Source organism: Pelmatolapia mariae, linkage group LG12 (assembly GCF_036321145.2).
Source record: "Pelmatolapia mariae isolate MD_Pm_ZW linkage group LG12, Pm_UMD_F_2, whole genome shotgun sequence".
Lineage (NCBI taxonomy): Eukaryota > Metazoa > Chordata > Actinopteri > Cichliformes > Cichlidae > Pelmatolapia > Pelmatolapia mariae.
The window spans coordinates 35,846,926-35,866,912 of record NC_086237.1 but is presented as its reverse complement, the minus strand read 5'-3'; the positions used below and the strand labels follow the sequence as shown (position 1 = coordinate 35,866,912).

Sequence of the window (19,987 nt, the reverse complement as noted above, 5' to 3'; positions counted from 1 at the left end):
CCAACATGAGGGGGCATTCCAGCTGAAAATTCCAACCTGGAAGTTGAAATTTCAAACTTCCCACTTCAAATGGAATGCACCTTTACCTACTATTCCCAGCAGCTCTGCAGTCTGTAAAAAGCAGCATGTAATCAAAACCCATATACTAAGTATCATGTTTGCTATGCAAATCTTTAAGCTGCATGTCACTTTATAGGAAGGAATTATAAACTTCACTTCCTAGAAGAAAAAATTACAACTAACCCATGTTTTTTGGTGTTGATGTCTTTTTCTTTTCCACTAGTACCTGCACGGCTCGACTCAGTTTTGCTTGTTTTCCATTACAATCGAGGACCACCTAATGGGGTCTGTATAGCAATGCTATAAAGTACCGTGGCGTCATTTGTACGTGGCATGAACACCACAACAATGGAGGACATCGAGGCGATGGTATACCTCCTGCTTGTCAAACTCGGACCACATTGTTGTTTTTGGTGTAGCCTTTCCCCTCGTCGCCCGGTTTAAAAAAAATGGCGGTTTTGATTTTCGTGAAGGAGACGTTCTCATGACTCATCTGTCTGTTAACAACACATTTTTGGATCCCCACAGATTTCTTGGAATCTCGGCCGAGAAGGCCGTAACGTTTAAACATTGGCTTCAAATGTTACCATTTTTAAATGAATTTTATTCAGTGCAACAGTCAACAGTATGTTCACCTATCAATGGCGCCATATTCTCTTTAACCCCTCTCCCGTGGCTATAATTTCCAGGAAACACCGTAAACACCAGATGAGAATGTGTGCTTGAATGTTATAACATTGCCGTTTTTAGCGCAATTGTTTTGAACACGGATAGCAGATTGAATTAACCAAAACAAAACAAAACAAAAAAAACTGTTTTAACAGAAAGCCTCGATCAGAATTATGTAAAAAAGACAATGAAATATCATTATCTTGTCATCATGTGGGCAAAAAGAAAGATTTCTTAGGATACACTGTGGTTTTTACAAAATGAGAGACTTTCATGAAGCATCGAGTTGAATATGGCCCTCGTTTTATCCTTGCTTTTCTTTTTAATTACATTTATTTTGGCGGGAAATTTGAGCAATGGTTCGGTTTTCTTATGTGCGTTCCGAAGGCACAGTAAACAACAAATGATGGATGAAGCGCAATCACTGAACTCGAACTTTTCGCGGAATACGTCGCATTTTTATCTCTCTCTGTATATAAAAATACACAAGCTCGTCTTTGCCTGTTTTGCACCACAGACAGCGTTTCCCATCTCTCCCTGTGGTTTGATGTCCTGTGGTGTCAGGCACGCGCACACACACACACACACACACACACACACACACACACACACAGATGCAAATGCACTGACTGAGACTGCCGCTAATCAAGATGCTTTTTAGTCTTCTCTCCTCCCGCTGCCCACTGCTCTGCCCTGCTGAGACCAAACATTGAGACCGGAGGAATGGACAACCGCTAATTAAATTTCCTCCACTTTTCCTCTCCGTCCCTCCCATGTTGTTTTCTTACCGGTTTTGGTTTCTTGCCCTTTGTGATTCACAGGAAAATAAACAAGCATCCGGCTAGGAACAAGAACACTACTTTTCAAAAGCTTCTTCTCCACCTAGTGTCTAAAAAGAAGCCGTTGGGGCCAAAGTGGGAGAAGTCATGACTAGAAAAGACGGACTATAATCCCACTTGTTATTCATTGGTGGGATTTTACTAGTATTACTGATTGTTAATTTGGCCTTCCATCATTCAAAAAGCCTTTTCACCCCCCTGAATACCATCATTTTAATCAGCCTCACAGAACTTTAATGAATGCAAGAGTGATTTTATGATACAAGTTAGATTATAGCTTCTTGAAAGGGTTTAAAGAATTTTTTTAAATTCTCATATTAGACTTTTAACGAACACTCAAAGGCAGAAGAACTGACGAGAGCTGTCAGATGAAACTAAAGAAGCCCTGGGATGACACACTACATTTGTGCTTTCCTTCCTGCAAGGCTCTTGGCACATAACAGATCAATACTAGTGTTTCTCTCTGACTGCCAAGGATACTGACCTCAAACTAACAAAGTTAAATATTAAAACAGAAGGTCAGGCGGGTTTAGGTGATCGCTTTGAAAAATACTTTTTATCCTTTTTTAAAAAAATGTCATTAACTGATTCTGTTTATAAATCATTTTTTCTATTGTCTTGCTGGGGGATGCCGCCGCCATTGAGGTGTGCCATTGCTCTGGGCGGGGCGTGCTTGGTCTGCAGCATTGTTCCAATGGGTGGTACATGTCAACTAACATCAATGTAAATTCAAGGTTATTCACTTCACCTGTCAGTGGTTTTAATGTTGTGGCTAATCAGAGTATAATATGAATGAATAAACTGTTAGACAGTGTGTAGACAGCTTTATTGATTGCAACAGCTGTAACATCAACCGCACGTGAGACGCAGCTGAAAAAGACGGCCAAAGCTCTCGCTTAGTCAACAGCCTTTTTCAGCTGAAAACAAAAGAGAAAAACATCTAGTTCTAGCTCCCGGGCTAGCTGCTAACCACAACACATACAGGTGTACCTGCCATACGCAGCTGACGCAGGTGTCTATAAAACATGGATGTAGCTACAGTTACACCAGTGTTTTTTACAAACCACAGATGACAACGAAACATGGTGGCATCTCGTCAGTCGCAAGGCAGCCACCATAAATGCCCTGAAGCTTGTCATCCTTTGTTATCTATTTTATGCAAAATGCAACCCTAATTTACAAAATGAATATCGTGATGGACTGAAAAAGATTTAAAACTAGTGATTGAAATCATAAACTTACTGGTCAAGCGTTTAACAGGGCTGTACATGAAGTAAAGAAGTACGGCTGTTTTTCAATAGACATCTTTAAAGTCAGTAAGGCAGAGGAGTCGCCCCCTGCTGGCATTAGAAAGAATGGACATTTACAGCACCTCTGAGACTATGCCTAGTTTATTGTGATTGAATCAATTTGTTGTGCCGAAATTTGGTTTTTTTTTTTTCTTCTACAAAACAAAACAGCAACAGCACGATATTTGCCGTCCCCAGTGTCCACGCTGCTATATTGTGAACTTGCACAATGTTTAAAATGCAACTATTTCAGTCAAGTTGAGGCGTTTCACTAAACTGCTACTTCTCCCCTTCCTGTAATTCGTCTCCAGTTATACGGTTTTTCTCTAATCTCTGACTCGACGCTGCTTTAGGAGACCATGCCCCTGCATGCTTGAAAGAGACACCGCCGCTGTTGCTTCTCTTTCTTGTAATACGCTATCCTCCTGCTGGTTGGGGGTGTTGCCATTGCCTGCTCTCTTCTTTCCCTGGGCAAACAGCAGAGCGGGTCAGGACTTGGCCCTATTCCCCTTATTTTGCATCCTCCTTTTTTTTTTTTTTTTTTTTTTTTTTCACTGTTCCTTTCTTCCCCCACTATAAAGCCTAACAGTGGGTCAGCAGAGGAGGATGACTGTGGTTGATTATGTAGAATAAAGAAGAATACAATTCTTCTTTAAATTGGGATACAATGTGACCACACAGACTTGTCTGCTTAGCTGCGACACTGAAAAGGCATCAACTGCATGTATCCTCCAAATGGAGTAGAGAAGAGATAATTATAATAAGGAAAAGTCTTGATACAACTATTTTCACATATGCAGTTTCACTCCAAGATCCTTTTTGATATGTAAAATTTTCCTTTTAAGTAATCTGGGACACAGCTTACAAACCTCAAGACAAAAATCTAAGGACTCGTGAGATGTTTGATGGCACTGGAAAACATAAAAAAAAGCAGTTTTATTTCTTCTTCCAGTCTTTTCTTCCTCTCATGACTAGATTTTACTTGTTGTGGGCTTCTAAAAAATATTTATATGAAGACACTGGACTTGAAACTAGAACACAGGACCTGCTGCAAATAGGATTTGACCAACCTTTATATTGCATGACCTTAATGCCTCCATATAAAGGTGCGTTTATTCAGCTATTACTGCAATAAAACACCTCACACTGTCATTTCTCAGCAAGTCATCTTTTGGTCAACAAATCCATTTCTGGATCACACACACCTTGTTTTTGAGTTACCTCTATTTTGTAAAAAAAATTTTACAGATAAATTTGTATTCCTTATATTTATCCGTTAAATTTTTCACTGACTTTCTTCTTCAAGTTCTTCTTGCAGCATGTAATCACTTATCCAGATGTTACATCTTTATTGTTATACTGGTCTCCAGTAAACAATACTAATGTGCTACCCAGAATCTACTAGGTGCATTCCCATTCAATATCCCCTCCCTATCTACATGTTTCTCTTTCTCTTCTTCCATTACCTCACTGTCTGAGGGCACGACCAGCTCCGATGACACTCATGCATCAACCCACACACACACACTCTCGCTTAGGCACACATCACTTCTTCTCCATCTCCTTGTGCTGGACCTAACCATGCCTCTCTGGCAAAGCATGAAAGAAAGTTTGAACCACAAGAACAGGATGCCATTTTCACCCCCGCTAACCCTTCAGTCGAGGAGTCATGTATAGCAGGGAGAGGCATCAGATTAGCTGTGTGGGACCTCGGGGCTTCAGTTTCCAGCTTTTGTGCCAGGCCATGGGCTCGAGCCATACAGACAACGCGGCCCTGACATACACAGCGAGGCGCACGGGACACGAGGATTCTCACGCACACAAGCACATTCCCATACAAAGCAACAGGCTTAGAGATGAAGGGAGAAAAGACAGGGCTTTGCTTGACGTGGGTGGATGTCTGGTCCTATCTTTTCTAAGACTTAGTTTTTCCATGGCTCATCTTTTCTTTCGTCTTTTTGCTCACTGTCTGACAGACAAGACAGCTTAAGCTCAGGCTGTTGTCAGACTTTTAAGTAACAATTGTGATAAAGATCAAAAATCAGTGTAAAGGTGGAGAAAATAAAAAGAAACATCCATAGTAGAGCTAAATGCACTTTCTTCTCCCCTCCTCTCTTCCTCCCCCCTTATTTCTCTGCCCCCCTGCCTCATCTTTTCTTTTTCTCTCCCTCCATCTCTCTCTCATCTTAAGTCCCCAGGGCTCCTTTCTTCTCTCTTTAAATAGAGGCCTTAGCTGTGAAGTCTAATAATGGTCATTTGGCCTCCCATTGAAAGCTGGGTAATTCGGTCCAGGGACGGCTCACTTTGAGCCACATGACACAAGGAGCTTCCCAGTGACCATGGAAACGAGCGCAGTGGGACCCCGGGTCCCTCCAAGTGCCGTGAAACACGGCAAAGTAGTGATTTAGGGGAGAGACTTACTTGGGAGGGGGTGATGGGGGTAAACTGAAGGAAGATGGGTGAGTATTCCAACACACCCTTTTTTTATAGCTCCAGTAAAGGTTGAAGACAGTACCCTCTTTTTTCCTGTGGCCTGCATAAAATGGGAGCCAGGGTGATTTTAGGAGCTTTATTTACAGGGTCTTTTATTATGAGTTATAAGCTAAATTGGAAGTACTTCCTCAATATAGGAGGAACTTTGAGTGGTGCAACACTGGTAAAAGATTAGCCTTGTAAACAGCAGCTCTTAATGTTAGCCTCAGAAAAAGGAGCAAAACATACAGAACAGAACTGATAGTGAAGTCAAGGCTACACTGAGTCTATATGTAAAATTCAATCATCGGAGTGAAATACATTAGAAAAAAAACTCTCCGAGTTCACTTCACCTTGCTACTAGGCATTCACACACAGTGAGGAACTGTAGGTAGAAAATAAGGAGGTTGGAACAAGACTGCAAGAAAATAAAAGACTGCAATAAAAAGGTGATGCTGCATTACTATTTACTGGCCACTGGAAACTGCACCATTATTAGTGGTTTGAATGCAAACAGGAAAAAAAAGGCTTGGAAAGTATACAGTCTACAGAATGTCACATGACATAGGCCCTTTTTAGAGAGGAGACTTAAAGCTCAGCTTGCTTCATCGGTCCACTAAAGTGCCTGCTTGCTGCCGATCACATTTCTAACTTGTCATTTTTATTTTACAGCTTTAATCAACTTTCCAACACAAGTGAGCAAAATTTTACGTGCATGTTTTTTGGCATGTGTGCAATGGACACATTTCACTCTTCTGTAGGGTCACCGCAGTTTTGAATGCTTTCAAAACTTCATTCTTTGCACCGTTATTACTAAGAGCAGGTTCTTGCTGTCTGTGCTGCCTTTGCAACTTGTGCACAGGCTGCAAAGGGGATCGTTCTTCTTGCACTTCCAGGTATGAAGCCTTACCCTGAATTGGCAACGGTTCTTATTTTGGGACAGATATGAGACTAATGACTTCCTGTTTCATCTAAAGGTCAATGTTTACTAATGCAGATCACTTTTAAAAGCTAATTAAAAGCTAGGTTATTTTTAAGGAATATCAGATGGCTTGATGATTGTATTTCTGCAAGTGTAACCAGCACACAACCAAATATCTGACTACAGGTAAACTACAACTGGAAATCAAAAAGCTTTCAGAACCAAAAATCCCATGTTGATAGATTCTAAATGTTCATATGCATATGCTAAAAAAAAGTTTGCTCAGGCCGCGTAAGACTGCGGCCATGACATTTCCAGAAAAGTGACTCAGGCGCTCATTCAGATATAAATCCACCATGTTCAGAAGATGTCAGGTTAATAGAAAAGAGTCTGAAAAGGGGCTAAAAACAGATAAGAGGGAGAAAGAGAGAGAGGCTCCTGCCTGGTCACAGTGGAAACCTCTCCTGACACCCCACCCAGAAGAGCGGCCAAGATAATATCAGCAAGTTGAGGCGCACACAAACATGAAAGAAGCACCCAAGAGGCAGGCCCCTGAGTGCTCCATGCTTCACAAGATTTCTTTTTTCCTCCCCCTTTCTTCTCTCCCTGCTGCTCCTCCTCTCTTTTTCAGTTTCTCTTTCTATCCCTCCCTCCGCGCTGCCGCGTTTGAAAGTGTTTGCGCAGAGTGCTTAGGGCGAGGGCCAGGTGGAGAGAAAGCTAAAGAGTTAGTGTGTGCATTTCACCCCATCAGGGTAACAAGAAGTTCATCAAGTATTTCCTTTCAGATCTAGAACCTTTCTTTCGCCACTTCATGATTTGTTTCTAAGAGCTAATAAGGCTGCACAGAACACTAAGTCCTGAGTGATCACCTGGCTATTATTTCAATCACTTGAAGTCTCAGATAGAATTGTATCTGCATTCAAATGTGTGGAAACTGTTTCTAATTGCAAGCCGTCGAATTTGACAAAAACGTGTTTCAGTGACAAAAAAAGCTAATTCCTAAAGTTAGGTGAAAACTCAACAAGTTTAAGAAGTTTGTGAATATTAGCCTTCAATTCTTTTTCATACTGGGGTCGCCAGAGTTAACGGCTTAGATTTAAACAAAAAGACTGGCTTTCGGTTTGCGGTATTCAACTGAACGGGAATAAGCCCCGTAAGTTTTAGCACAATCTCAGGGGAAAATTGTTTCATCGATATCATGCATCTTTATGGATCTTCTGAGAAAAGAGTTCTTTTAAAAACTTTGAACAAAAAGACAAGCTTCGTCAATATTGAACGGTCCCTGTGCAAGTTGCAGATCAATTGCAATTTAACAAAACACTCGGGAGAACGCGAAGCGTAGAAATGCAGCAATTTTCCTTCTTTCTGTTCACGAAGGTCTTTTCTATGACAGAAGGAGTGAAATGAAGAAGGCAAAAAAATGGCGTGAGAAGAGAATCATTAGAGAAAGTGAGTCATTCAGCCATCTTCATCAAAACACAAGCTGATCTGCCAGCCCATTAGGTCTCCATGTCCACACTGATAAACAGCGGATGAGCCACAGCGTGCACACATTCACAAATACACCCACTGATCAGACAGTATTCATATGAAAAAGTCTGAAAACAAGGCCACATAGAGCCAGTTCAATCCAGCATGTAAGCTTCTTTACCACACGGACTGCGGCATGACACCCTACTGGCATTGCCGTGGCCTCGGGATGACCTCTAACAGTAAAGTGTGTAAAACTATAGCGTCTAGGATGGCTAATGTGGCCACAGGCTATGAGCCAGTCGCCAGCAATATCGCACTCATCTGTCTGTAGCCATGTCTTTCTTTTTAATGCCCATCTCTCCCCTTTTCCTCAGATGCACATCATTCTTGTAGCCCTCGTGCACTTTCCATATCCCGATCATTCCTTGCCGTCTCACACACACACACACTACACCCTCTCTGCAGCTCTGGCTGAGATGCCAGACACAGTTAGAGTCCAAGAGCCACTTAGCACTAAGACTCAGCAGCTGTTTGCTCTGGCCTGCTGTCCCACAGTGCCAACTTCAGGACCACAGTAGAAAAGGACACACTCCTCTGCCCGCTCACATTGTTCCAGAGAAACTGCTGTTTTAAGATGAAGCTTGTGTGTGTGTCAAAGACAGAGCTGCCCACACAGGATACACTTTTTATGGTGGTATGCCTCTGGCAAAAACTTTAAAGTAGCTGGCTTTATTTCGGGGAGGATATGTCAGTAAAGGTCTCGAAACTTTTCTTGTTGCTCTAGTTATTTTTAAGTGCTTTGTAGCGGCCGATCTCATGGCCAGTCGCGCTCCGCTGCGATGAACTGTTGTTTTTGGCTGGCGTTTAAGGTGGAACTGATCATGGTTCAGAGACAAGCTGGTTAAGGCCAGCACCAGGCCACACACAACAAGCACATACCAGGGAGATTTACATGCTATGCCAGCCAAAAGTCTTGCTTTTCACAAGCAGCAGGGCCGTGTGGGAGGACAGGTTCCATTTTGCTACTTATGTGCATATATAAAAATATATATATATATATACCATGCTAAATGCAAACCCCAACCACCCACTTACCAAACAGACACATTCACCCAGGTCATCTCTTTGAGACACCAAGTCTCCGAACTCTTTACCTTCATTTTCTGCCAATACACTCTCCTGCCCTCCCTCTCCTAGCTTCCAGGGATGGGGACTTATGTCATGAACACTCGGGCGGGATGAAACGAGGAAAGCCGGCATGCTAACGCCCCGAGTGCGAGTCCAGTGGGCACTGGACTCGCACTGTAGCACTGGAAGAAGAGATCTCTTGCTGGCACTGCAACAAAGACACCGACGGGTCTGCGCCCCCAATAAAGGCCAGTGGCATGATTTCATGTTCCAGAGGAGCTGCCAAAAATTGCAGTGAATGCGTGTGAACAGACAGCGTAGCGAAGACGGGAGGGAGGTCAATTCTGAGAAAGTCGAGCAGCGAGGAGGAAATGACAACCAAGAATATGTAACTGACTGCAATAAATAGTTCAACATGAAAGAGGATACATGTGTGCAGAGCTGTAAGCATGATTTACAACATTTACAAACACCCCAGAGAAAGCTAAGGGTTGATAAGCTGGAGTTACAGAGACGGCGCTGTGAAAGCAACAGGGCAGGCCTTCGGACATAGGACACTATAAACGAGACAAATGCACTTTTTAGCCAAATCTGATAAAGAACACATCAAACACTACAGTGAGAGCTGATTTGCTCTCAGTTCTCCTGCTGTTATGGGGAGGGGCTCTAGTGCTGTGGCACACTGAGGTCAGAGGTTTTATAGTCCTGGAGCTCTCACAGGAACCAGACAGGAAGTGCAGGAAAAAACTGTGTACATATATATGACACACCAGCACTTTAGTGAAGTTTGCACATGGACTTCAGAGGCTGGAATGACCGACCCCTTTTCCTGTGTCTTCCTCTAGTGCGATTATTTTATTTGTCAGAGCAGTTCTCTACAATAATGAGCTCAACCCGACATCCCTGTGCCACTTAGCTGAATAACCGAGTACAAATCACAAAAGCACAGAGGAGCAATGCCCTGTGTAGCTCCAACTAAAGACAATCCAAACCAAGAACGAGACTTTACAGCACTAAACATTTAGCATAGCACTAGAACATCAGTCTGTCCCTACTGCTGGATTCATCAGGTCTCAGAAATGTTTTCTTGATCAAATGTTGCTTTTAAAACTGTCGGAATGATCATAAGGACCCGACGATGCAAGCCCCTTCCTCAAATTCAGCCAACCCTAAACAGAGGAGGGAATGCCCATCAGTGAGTGTTGATCAGCTCCGAAGCACAGCTGGGGGCCCAGTGTTCCCAGACACTTTATATTTAGACGTGGATTAGAGTAAACACTATTTTTTTTCCGTCTTGCAACTCTGTTTTGTGTTTTTCGCTAGGTTTCTGTAATTGAATGGAATCTAAATTGACCAGACAAGACCCTGACACTGTTGGTGGCAAAGTGGCAGTAAAGCACACTTGGGTTCAGTCAGGGGCCAGTCTGGTAGGGCGGGAGGAGGGTGGGGGCTGCCGAGCACGAGGCCAGGCCAGGCGGGGTGAGCGTGCAGGAGTGGGCATCGTATCCGGAATGGGGCTGGGCGCATAGCGGCCTGGTGGTCTGGCTGGCTGGTCGGGCAGAGGGAGCAGACTGGTAGGGGGTAAACACTGGACTGTCTGGCCTGGCAAAAGCGTTTGTGCCAACGCAAAGCACCCAGCTGTGTTCAGGCCCCAGGCGAGGGTTTGTCAAGATGCAACAATGGGCTTTCCCTCCTCTAATTATAGTCCTGGCTGAGTACACACAGAGGAAACAAGAGTGACCTAGAAGTTGGGGAGGCTGGCTAGAGGCCAAAAGGTCACAGGCCAAAGTTCTTGCCATCACCGCTACAGTGTCCCTCAGCAAAAGATCAGATCTAGAATGTATAAAAATGGCCAGCTCATTAGGACTCAGCTCTGACCTGGTCCACTAAGCGGAAGGTGTGGGTTTCTCTAACTTGGGGTGTCCCCGTGGCTCAGTTGGCTAAGACCACAACATAGTGCATCTGAATCTGACACTGGTGCGTACTGTATCCTCCATTCATCCCGTCTCTCCTGTGTTTTTATTTTTTCTTTTAAACATGGTATAAAGGAATAAGCTGACGGGAACGACTGAACAAAAACTATCAACCTTGTTCCGAATCGCTCTCTTCCTTCTTAAAATGCACCTGCTTGTATTAAATTGCTGATCTAATAATACGGACATGATTCGTATGCTTACAGAAAATACAAACACACATTCAGCTTTGCGTTTATAGAAAACTGCCAGAATCAAAAACCAGGAGGGGAAATGACTGATGTTGGTGACCTTGTCAGGTTTTTGCTTGTACTTCTAGCCTACTACCTACCATTAAAAATCTGATAGACTGAAAACATGTCTGTTTTACCATCTGTTTAAATGTATTATTCACGTGCCATTTCTTCCACTTGTGCTGCTGAAACTCAAGCGTGGGCACGTCGCCACGATAAGGACTATTTAGCTAATGAAATCCAGTTAATGAGTTTTGAGCATAACATTAGTTTTCAGGTCTCAGTGTATGTAGCTAGAAACCATCATCAAACAAAGTGCACCATTAGGATGTTTATATGGCACGCGGGCTTCTGATATTATGAATGGCTGCTCTCTTTCTGTCACCAGGAATGTACAGGATAAATGAGACTATGGACAACACTCCCTTACTTCATCCTCTGGGGAATGTTGGTACATTCCATTAAGAGGAACACTTAATTAAAGCACGATAAAATACCACTGGAGGTGTCTGGGCACTGGAGGAAGGGAGGGCGGGAGGATAGGGATTGGGGAGGGATCACTGCACTCTTGTTCTGACCACAGTGGGAAGTAAGAAGCAAAATAAAACTAAACCATCCTTCCATGAATTGTCTCAGTGACTGCACTATATCAAAGCTAAACCCTTAAAGGGATTTTCATCAAATGCAAGGAAATAACTTTTCTTTACTCGCATGTTGACAGGTGACTATCTATTGTAATTTTAGGCAAATAGTAATCAGATTATTAGATATTTGTGCCCCAAGATGGCAAAATTCAAGGTGTTTTTTTGGGCTCTGAATATCAAAGAGTATTGCTAGCTTCTAATTTACAGTGAATTACAGTGTCAAAGTGACTCACCTGCATTGTTAAATGCTGATTTTCATTTTATTGCATGGTTCAACAAACCTGCAGTAGCACAGTAAAGAGCAAGGTGCTGTAATATATTAACTTTCTGAAAGGATAGTCATTGGATGTACATTAACGGGAAACAAAAGGCAAATTCAGAAACTAATACGGTGGCACAACGGAAACTTGAAAACATAAAAAAGCAGTTCTTTACCTTTCCAAGCACCGTGAGACAACTGGGGTCCAACTCCGGCTGCTCCAGCTTCACCACACCAACCCAGCCATACTCGTATAGGTCCTCTTCATCATTATTATTACATAGTCCCAAAGGATGCATCTGGAAAGACAATAAGATGGAGAAATAAATATTTGTCTCTATGCTACGGAGCTAGCATCACATTAGAAAAGTGAGAATGTGCAACCTTCAAGAATAAAAAATAAAATGTGCATCCGACATACATGATGTATCAAGTTTCAGGGTCTTGGCATCCCCATGTTCTGAATTTGACTCACAAAGAGGTAAATTACAAGCTTAAAGCTGCACAAATATCTCTTGGATGCATTCCTCATATTTATAGGGAATATAATGTTCTTTTAACCTATGATGAAATTTAAAAGCATTAGGCATCTGAGCTATTCTCTGTGTGCTTAACTTATCCAGAATCTAAACATACAGAGGACCTTTTAAAGAACAGCAGCAACATAAGCAAAATCAGGATTTATGTGCTTTCATGGATCTGCTGATCAGGCACATTTTTACTGAATTTCTACTTAGGGAAAGGTGCATTAAGTCTACTACCATTGTTACTGCTGGAAATGATTAATGCTGCTGCCATTTCTATTGTGCTTGTGCATACATGCACAGTGACTGGTTACATTGTATCTTCTCTTCTTAAATTGGAAAGTGAATGTTGACATTTTCTTCGAGCAGCATCAAACACTGTCTATCAGGTGTCAACGCATACACAAGGTCACTAATATGCACCAGTTCTTTGCTTTGCAGAGCAAGCACATACACATAGTTTACATATAAAGGAGGGCATAAATCACTGATTGATGAAGAAGGTTGGAAAAATGCAAAGCGGAAGATTTTCAAAGAATAAGAACAAAACAAAACAACAAATTTTGTTCTACAGTTTGACATCAGGAGACGGCTAAAAGCTAATCTAATCACCAATCTTGTGGATGTGCTAGAATGCACTCCCAAAAGATGTGTACGTCATGAGGAAAATTAAAAGATAACAATAAAAAAAACAAATTCATTCTAAGCGTGTAATTACAGGTTATTATATTTTTATTACATTTTATGTGTTATTAAGTGTCCTTTTTTTTCTTCACATACCCACAAAAATATAAAAGCTCTCCAGGACAAAACATAAAGAAACCAAAAAAGGAATGGCTAGAGGACAGCCATGACTGTCAGGCTGTAATTATCAGGAAAAAGAAAAAAAAAGAAAGAAAAAAATCGGATTGAAAACTGTAACCAAGTGGAGTCACCAAAATCCTGGATCAATTCCCCACCTTGGCAACACAGCAAAGACAAGCTCGCGTATTAGCATTAGAACTGGGCCAAATGACCTGCAGGCCGCTTTCGTATTAACCCAGTGACCACGGCACCCCAATCTGTGAGCGCTGTGGCGCCGAGCCTTAGGCTACTCTGGGCCGGGGGCTACTGCTGATGACCCAAGATACCCTTCTTCCACTGGTGAACCCTGACCTTTGAACCCCACTTCATCGCAGAGGGAGCAGGTTGGTTGTGCAGCAGGCCAATTGAAGAGAAATTCAGAAAGTGCCCAGTCACTTCAGTTCCACAACCCTGAGAGGTCAAGCCCCTGACCTGAAGGGGTTTTGGGGGAGGACTTAGCTAATAGTAATGGGGTCAAATGCAAATCAAGTGGACTAAGTTCGAGTCACAGGAAAGGAATGTGGACAACGTGCGTCATGCTAGAGCTCCACAAGGTAGCATCTTCTCTTTCTGCCTTTAGGGAGGAAATCTGAATAAGAGGCATCGGCTTTAATAGCACGAAAGCAGACAGCAGAAATCATTTGCTTTTTGAGGTATCAAGGTTAGAATTACATTTAGAAAAACCTAATATGCTCAATTTATGCTCCTTATTTGTATTCCTAGATTGTACTAAAGTAACTTTTGATGATTAACTTTAGGGATGGTTGATATGGCCCAAACAGAATATCATGAAATTTCAGAGTATTCTCACGATAACGATAAATTTTACGATATGACAAAATACAAAACTACAAAACTTCAACTTCACAACTTTATTAACCTCATTCTACATGACCCATGTGAGCATAATCCACTGCCTAACGGGGCGACATGTTTACACCATGAAATTAGCATATCATGATATAATTTTGGGGGACTTTAGAGCAATCTGAAGCCTGATTTAGGCTTCTAATCATTACTTGTACATCAGCTGAACTCATTTGAAACTTTGGCCATTTTTAGCATAAGTGTCTACCATTGTTAACATGTTTGACAGAAAGTAAGTATAAGTCTCCTTTCATACTACATACACTTACTCTTCCACGTGTTTTCTCTCTTATAGCCTGAATTACACCTTTACAGGAAAAAAAATCCTCATCCTTGAATCCTCCTCCTCCTCCTCAGACCTCCCACACACAGACAAAAGTACGTGTGCTCAAACATGAAAGCTTAAGCTCCAACATTCAATCACAACCCTTTGAAACAAGTGGATCATTCTTGCAACACATAAAAAGTCATCACCAAGCGAGGCTTTCCTGACTCAAAACACCTTTTTACACATCCACAGGATGCAGTCACCTTGTCTTTCTGATTTCACATAAAACAGATTTTCAAAGCTGCCCTTTCTCTCGTTGTAGAGCAAAGCTTGCTCGGGTCGACCATTTGCCTTAGGCTGACAGGAGCAGGCAGGCGAAGCAGGTATACATTACATACACATTTGGTATGATAATTTTAAAGCACATTTTCCCTCTCAGCTTTTGGAGGATGGCAAAATTGAAGGAAAAGACAAAGATTAAAGTGCTTAACTTGGTAAGTTTTCCATTCAACCAGCATCTCCCGACCTGCCCCCCTCCACATGTCATCACTGTACAAATCATACCATCTCATCTGCTCTGTGCATACCGCACACTGCAGTCAACTAAGGTAACATTTTAGATGTTATGGTAGATAAGGTGCAAGCGTGCAGATGGGAAAGACGCAGAGATAGTGTTGTGGTGGATCTACATGAGGACCGGGAAGCGTAGCCCTGCTTGCACTGTGATTATGACCTCTCTCTCCGGCTTGTCTAACAGCTTGGATGGTGGTGGGGAGCCCCGCCTGCGCCCCTGGTCCCTAAACACTAGGCCATTGTGCGGGGGCACTTGGACTCCAAATGGGACAGTGTTGTTGTTGTGCACCATGTTGTTATTTTAGAGGCTGGCCATTGCACCATTATCTCCACCACAGGGACTTTTTTTTTTCTGATGTTGACGTATATGCGTTGATGGATGTGGGGATGGGGAGCAAAAGGAAAAGGAGCTCGGACTTGGATGAGAGATGAGAGGTGATCTTGCGAAGTGGGTCACAGCTACTGGCGGAGCAGACAAAAGATTAACGAGCACATATGCAAACGTGCGTTCACGCACACGCGCAGTTCCACGAACACACAATAAGACAGAGACTGTTCTCTCTTGTGTTCCAACTGCTAGCTTTCCCTGCAAGGCCCCAAAAATCAAACCAGCTCAGCCTGCTGGAAGCACCGAAGTGCTCCACTTTGCTCCGTTGCTTCGTACCCCAGGTTTGGAGGAAAGGCATAAGGCACTCCCTAAGTACCACAAGGGGGCGTCTCTTGTTCTACCCCATCTGTCCTGCCCCTTGGGGAGGCAGCCTTTCACATGAATATCTTGTTACACAAGCCACACTCGCAATAAAGTCCTGGCGGGGATTTGAACTCGGCTTGTCACTCAAGCTAGTTACGCCCCCCCGCCGACCAATCTTACACCTCTGTCTGGAGAACCACCTGCAGACATGGTTAATATTCAGCACTTTGGTATAAAATGGAAATTGACGCAAACTTTGTTGTAGCAGTGCACCAGTTCACTCTGGTTGTTATAGCAGCACTGGATGAATACATTTCATATTTTCATCTAAATATTTTGAAACACTTTCACACATTATGACTCATAAGAACATCACACAATCATCTTTCACTCAGAGATCCTTAATGGTCAAACAAGTGACCTGATAACTGTTGGTAATGGGATCAAAACAGAGCCGTGCTCCTTAAAACTCCCACCATCACCACTCGCAACCCCCCCCCCAAGCTCTCAAAGGAAATCAAAATGCAAGTCACACCACTCAATGCTATTCTTCCCACTCTGTCTGTGACACAATTCGCTCAGCCTTTGATCGTACAACAACCACTTCTGATGCTTCCCCCATCCCGCTTCCCTCCCCTCCCCTCCCCTTTGCCACACCCCTTTTCCCTCTCTCCTTCTAAATTATTGGTGGCCCCGGTTACAGCCCCCCATTACCCCTTTTCCCTCTTACACGTCCAAGACAGTCGCCCTACCTTGCCCTCGCCACACTATATTGTGCTTCTGTGAAAGTGGTAGTTACATTTTTTCCCCTCTGCTGTGTATTAATGTGCTTTTTACAAATTCCATTCCCTCTGGTATCCTAACAAGATGAAAAATAGGAATGCTCAACATAAAAAGTAATAATCAGCACTTTAACTCAACTTAAAAAAATTAAAAAAAAAGTCCTGCTTATAACTCTTTCCAATCTATTTTTGACACGGAAAAATAAAAGGCTTTTTATTTTTTGCGACAAAGCACAAACTTCAAAAAGATTATTCTTTTAGCACCACCAGCAAGGAAAGCCTTGTGAACTGGAGGGGAGCTGATGCTCACAGGGTACCAGAATCTAAAATTCCAAAAGAAGCTGCTGAATTGCATGTTTATTTAAAGTGATGCACTTGCTTGAAAATGGTGCATAGCATGCTGTGCATTACAACAAGCCATCCATACTACAACACGGCAGGAGCCAAAAACATCAAAAGCAAGTAGGAGAGGATGATCCCTGAGCTAAACCGATCTATACATGTTTATAGACTTGCATGTACTGTCTGTTCTTGACACCAATATTTTACTCAATCTGATTTCCAACACTTCCTTTAATGAGCTACAGGCCGCAGACAATAAGCCTCGGTTACAACAAAGTGGAAGTGCATGACAGTTTGTATTTGAAGTTCGTGAAGCTGGCTAAATGATTAACCACGCAGATCTCTCGTTTACCGATTCCTCCTGTAAAGTTTTGGAAGAGGAGCTGGCACCAATTTCACAAGCACACAAAATCCAGAGGAAGAAAAACCTGGGCAGGAAGCCAGTCCTCGCACCCACCTGCTTCCCCGGTGCCGTGCATGTGTTTACGTATCTCACTGTTTGAGAACAGGCGTAGGGGTTTGTTTGTAGCGTGAAACATATCGGGGTGACCAAGGGGTGACTTATTCACTCCAGTGGAAAAGCATCTCACTCACAGCCCCCGAGCCTTTGACTCAGCCAGGCCCTTCATCCTCCTCACCGCCATCACTACCAAAATAATGTCAACTTCCTGGAATAACACACCGGTTTCTTGTGTTGAGGGTTGTGGGGATGGGATGGCAAGGTGGGTATGTCTAATCACGGCTCACAGACTCTCCCCTGGGAACTGTGGTGTCTTTGAGAATCTCAAAACACAGTCATGAAAATGGCTAAGTCAGACTGGAATGCAACAGGATGTCCAGAGCCAGACAGGCAGAGCGCACACAAAGCTCCACACACAGTTAAACAACCTTGAGCCTCAGTACATCTGCACACATTCACAGTATCTAGCAGTGAAAAACACTACATGAATCATATCATAAGGTTTTACTCAATAACAGTTAACAGCCTTTTATTGAGTATTTAAATTAGAAACTGTTACCTTTAAAGACAACACTGCATAATATGAAGGAATAACATGAATATAGCAATTAAAGTAATAATCTCATGTATTCATAATAGAATTTATAGCTCACTCTTACTGCATGAAGGTGGCTGATTCTGCAACTAAATTAAACTAATTTTAATTTATAGCTTACAGATTTTCTAAAATCTACCCATTCAAATCTTCCAGGTCTTTCCAGGAAAACAGCAGTCATAACCACTGAAGATTTTACCAAGTAAACCAAATTAGCAAGTCTAAATTTTTCAGTAACAACTTCAAAAGTCTTCATGCAAACCAGCACATAACATGGATGCTCAATTGTGTAACATCCAGCTAACAAGCCGGGCCAAATCACACAAACCACCACAATGTCAACATAGCACCAGCTCCACCACCAGCCACTTCAAACTGTGGTGTGGTCAGGATGCAGTCAACTTCACCCCCAAGCGCCCCTGCAAGCCAGACGTGGAAGGAGACTTCAACCAATTAGAAACACGCTGGTGCTTTACCCCCCCAGATGTCTTCTGCAAGTGTGTGTACACACAAGCACACCAGCTCTTAATCATAAGGCCACAAATGAACTCTCTGTCCCAGTAAATGCAGGTCAGACTTCCAGTAAACGTATTAAAAGTGGAAGTATATGAGCTGCAGTTCCTGTGAGCCAATGCGGCTCAAATAAATGGGAAACGCAAATACTCATGAAAGCCAACTCACTCTTAAAAAGTTAGCATTTACAGAAACACAAAAAACAAACAAGCTGAGAACACTAACGACATTTGCAAGGCACAGTTTTCATTCATATGACCTATAGTAGGCACCTGCAAGAAAAACATAGAAGTAACATCTGACTGAGATTCAAATGTCAAAAGGTCAAGCTGTCATCTGTTTACGTGAGATGCCTCTTTTTTTTCTTTTTTGCTTCACATCACCTCTATTTAATTATCACGCATTCCCCACTGACTCACAGAGAAATTGAATGAACCCTGAGGAGCTCAGACATCACGTTAGACACACAGAGGAAGCCAATCAGTCTGACACTGAGCCTTAATCCAAAAGATGACCCAAAACCCCCCGAGTAAAGCAAGCAGTCTACCTCTTTATGCAAGTCGCTTCAGTTCAGGCTTTATGAGGTTAAGCTTCTAGTGCGGGTTGAAACCTGCATGTTTAACAGACACTCGGAGACCTTACCAGGAGGATTTACACTAAGCGTCCTCAGCTGCAGACAGGTTACGTTAACTGTGAGTCTTAGATGGGGACAAATCTGGCTACGCATGAAAAATTAGAGCAAGTTAACCCTGATCTTGAGAATCCAATTAGCTGATTAATTGGGGCGACTGGAGCTGAAGAAGTAGAGTGGGTTGTCTGCTAATTGGAAGGTCAGTGGTTCGATCCCTTGCGCATACAGTCCAAGTGTCAAAGTGTTCTGGGGCAAAATAATGACCCCTACCCACTCAATGCATCCATCAAAGTGTGTGTGTGGTAGCTATGGTTTATTTTGAACTTAATTTGCTCCACAGTACATCAGACTGTGGCTAAACAAAAGTATACATCAGAGAGTCTTCTGATCCCGCTACACAAGTTCAATGTCAGATCACACTGGGGGGGTGAGCACAAGAAAGGAGAAAGAGTTTTGAATTGCAGCCTTCTATGTATAGCATGCACAAATAGACTTACAAACTCAAATGCATCCAGTAAAACGCTACACACACCTCCCCTTTTACAGTCACTCTTTGCCCCTCTCAATTCCTCTCTGCCTCTCTTTCCCAGCACTAGAAATAACTTCAAAGAGGGCTGGTAGCCTTGAGGAGAGAGGGAGCGGGATCCAGTTACAGTGGAGCATCTGGGAGGGCCATACAGGTGGGGCTGACACTCCTCCTCCTGTAACATTATCGCTGTAAAGGGATCCTTCTGCTTCTCCTCTGAAATAATGAAGACTTCCTCCCTTTTGTCTTCTCCACTGGGACCAAAAGAACAATTAGCCAAGTTAGCCATCTTTTATTTTGGTGGTATAAACCAGGCAACAAAGGCAGGGCAATAAACAAAATAATGTTGACAGAAAAAGGATCCAACAATAATAATTACATGTTGGACTTTGATCACTTAGACTTAAGAAA

The 19,987-nt window shown here is 42.8% G+C and overlaps 1 protein-coding gene across 2 annotated transcripts in view; it reads right to left on the bottom strand.

Annotated features, from left to right (window-relative positions):
• Positions 1-19,987, bottom strand: part of znrf3 (zinc and ring finger 3) — a 66,064-nt gene that overhangs the window by 18,745 nt on the left and 27,332 nt on the right. For both annotated transcript variants that reach the window (XM_063490654.1, XM_063490655.1), the window contains exon 2: positions 12,138-12,260. In XM_063490654.1, the coding sequence (XP_063346724.1) occupies positions 12,138-12,260 (123 nt within the window). The remainder of the gene's footprint in view (positions 1-12,137; positions 12,261-19,987) is intronic.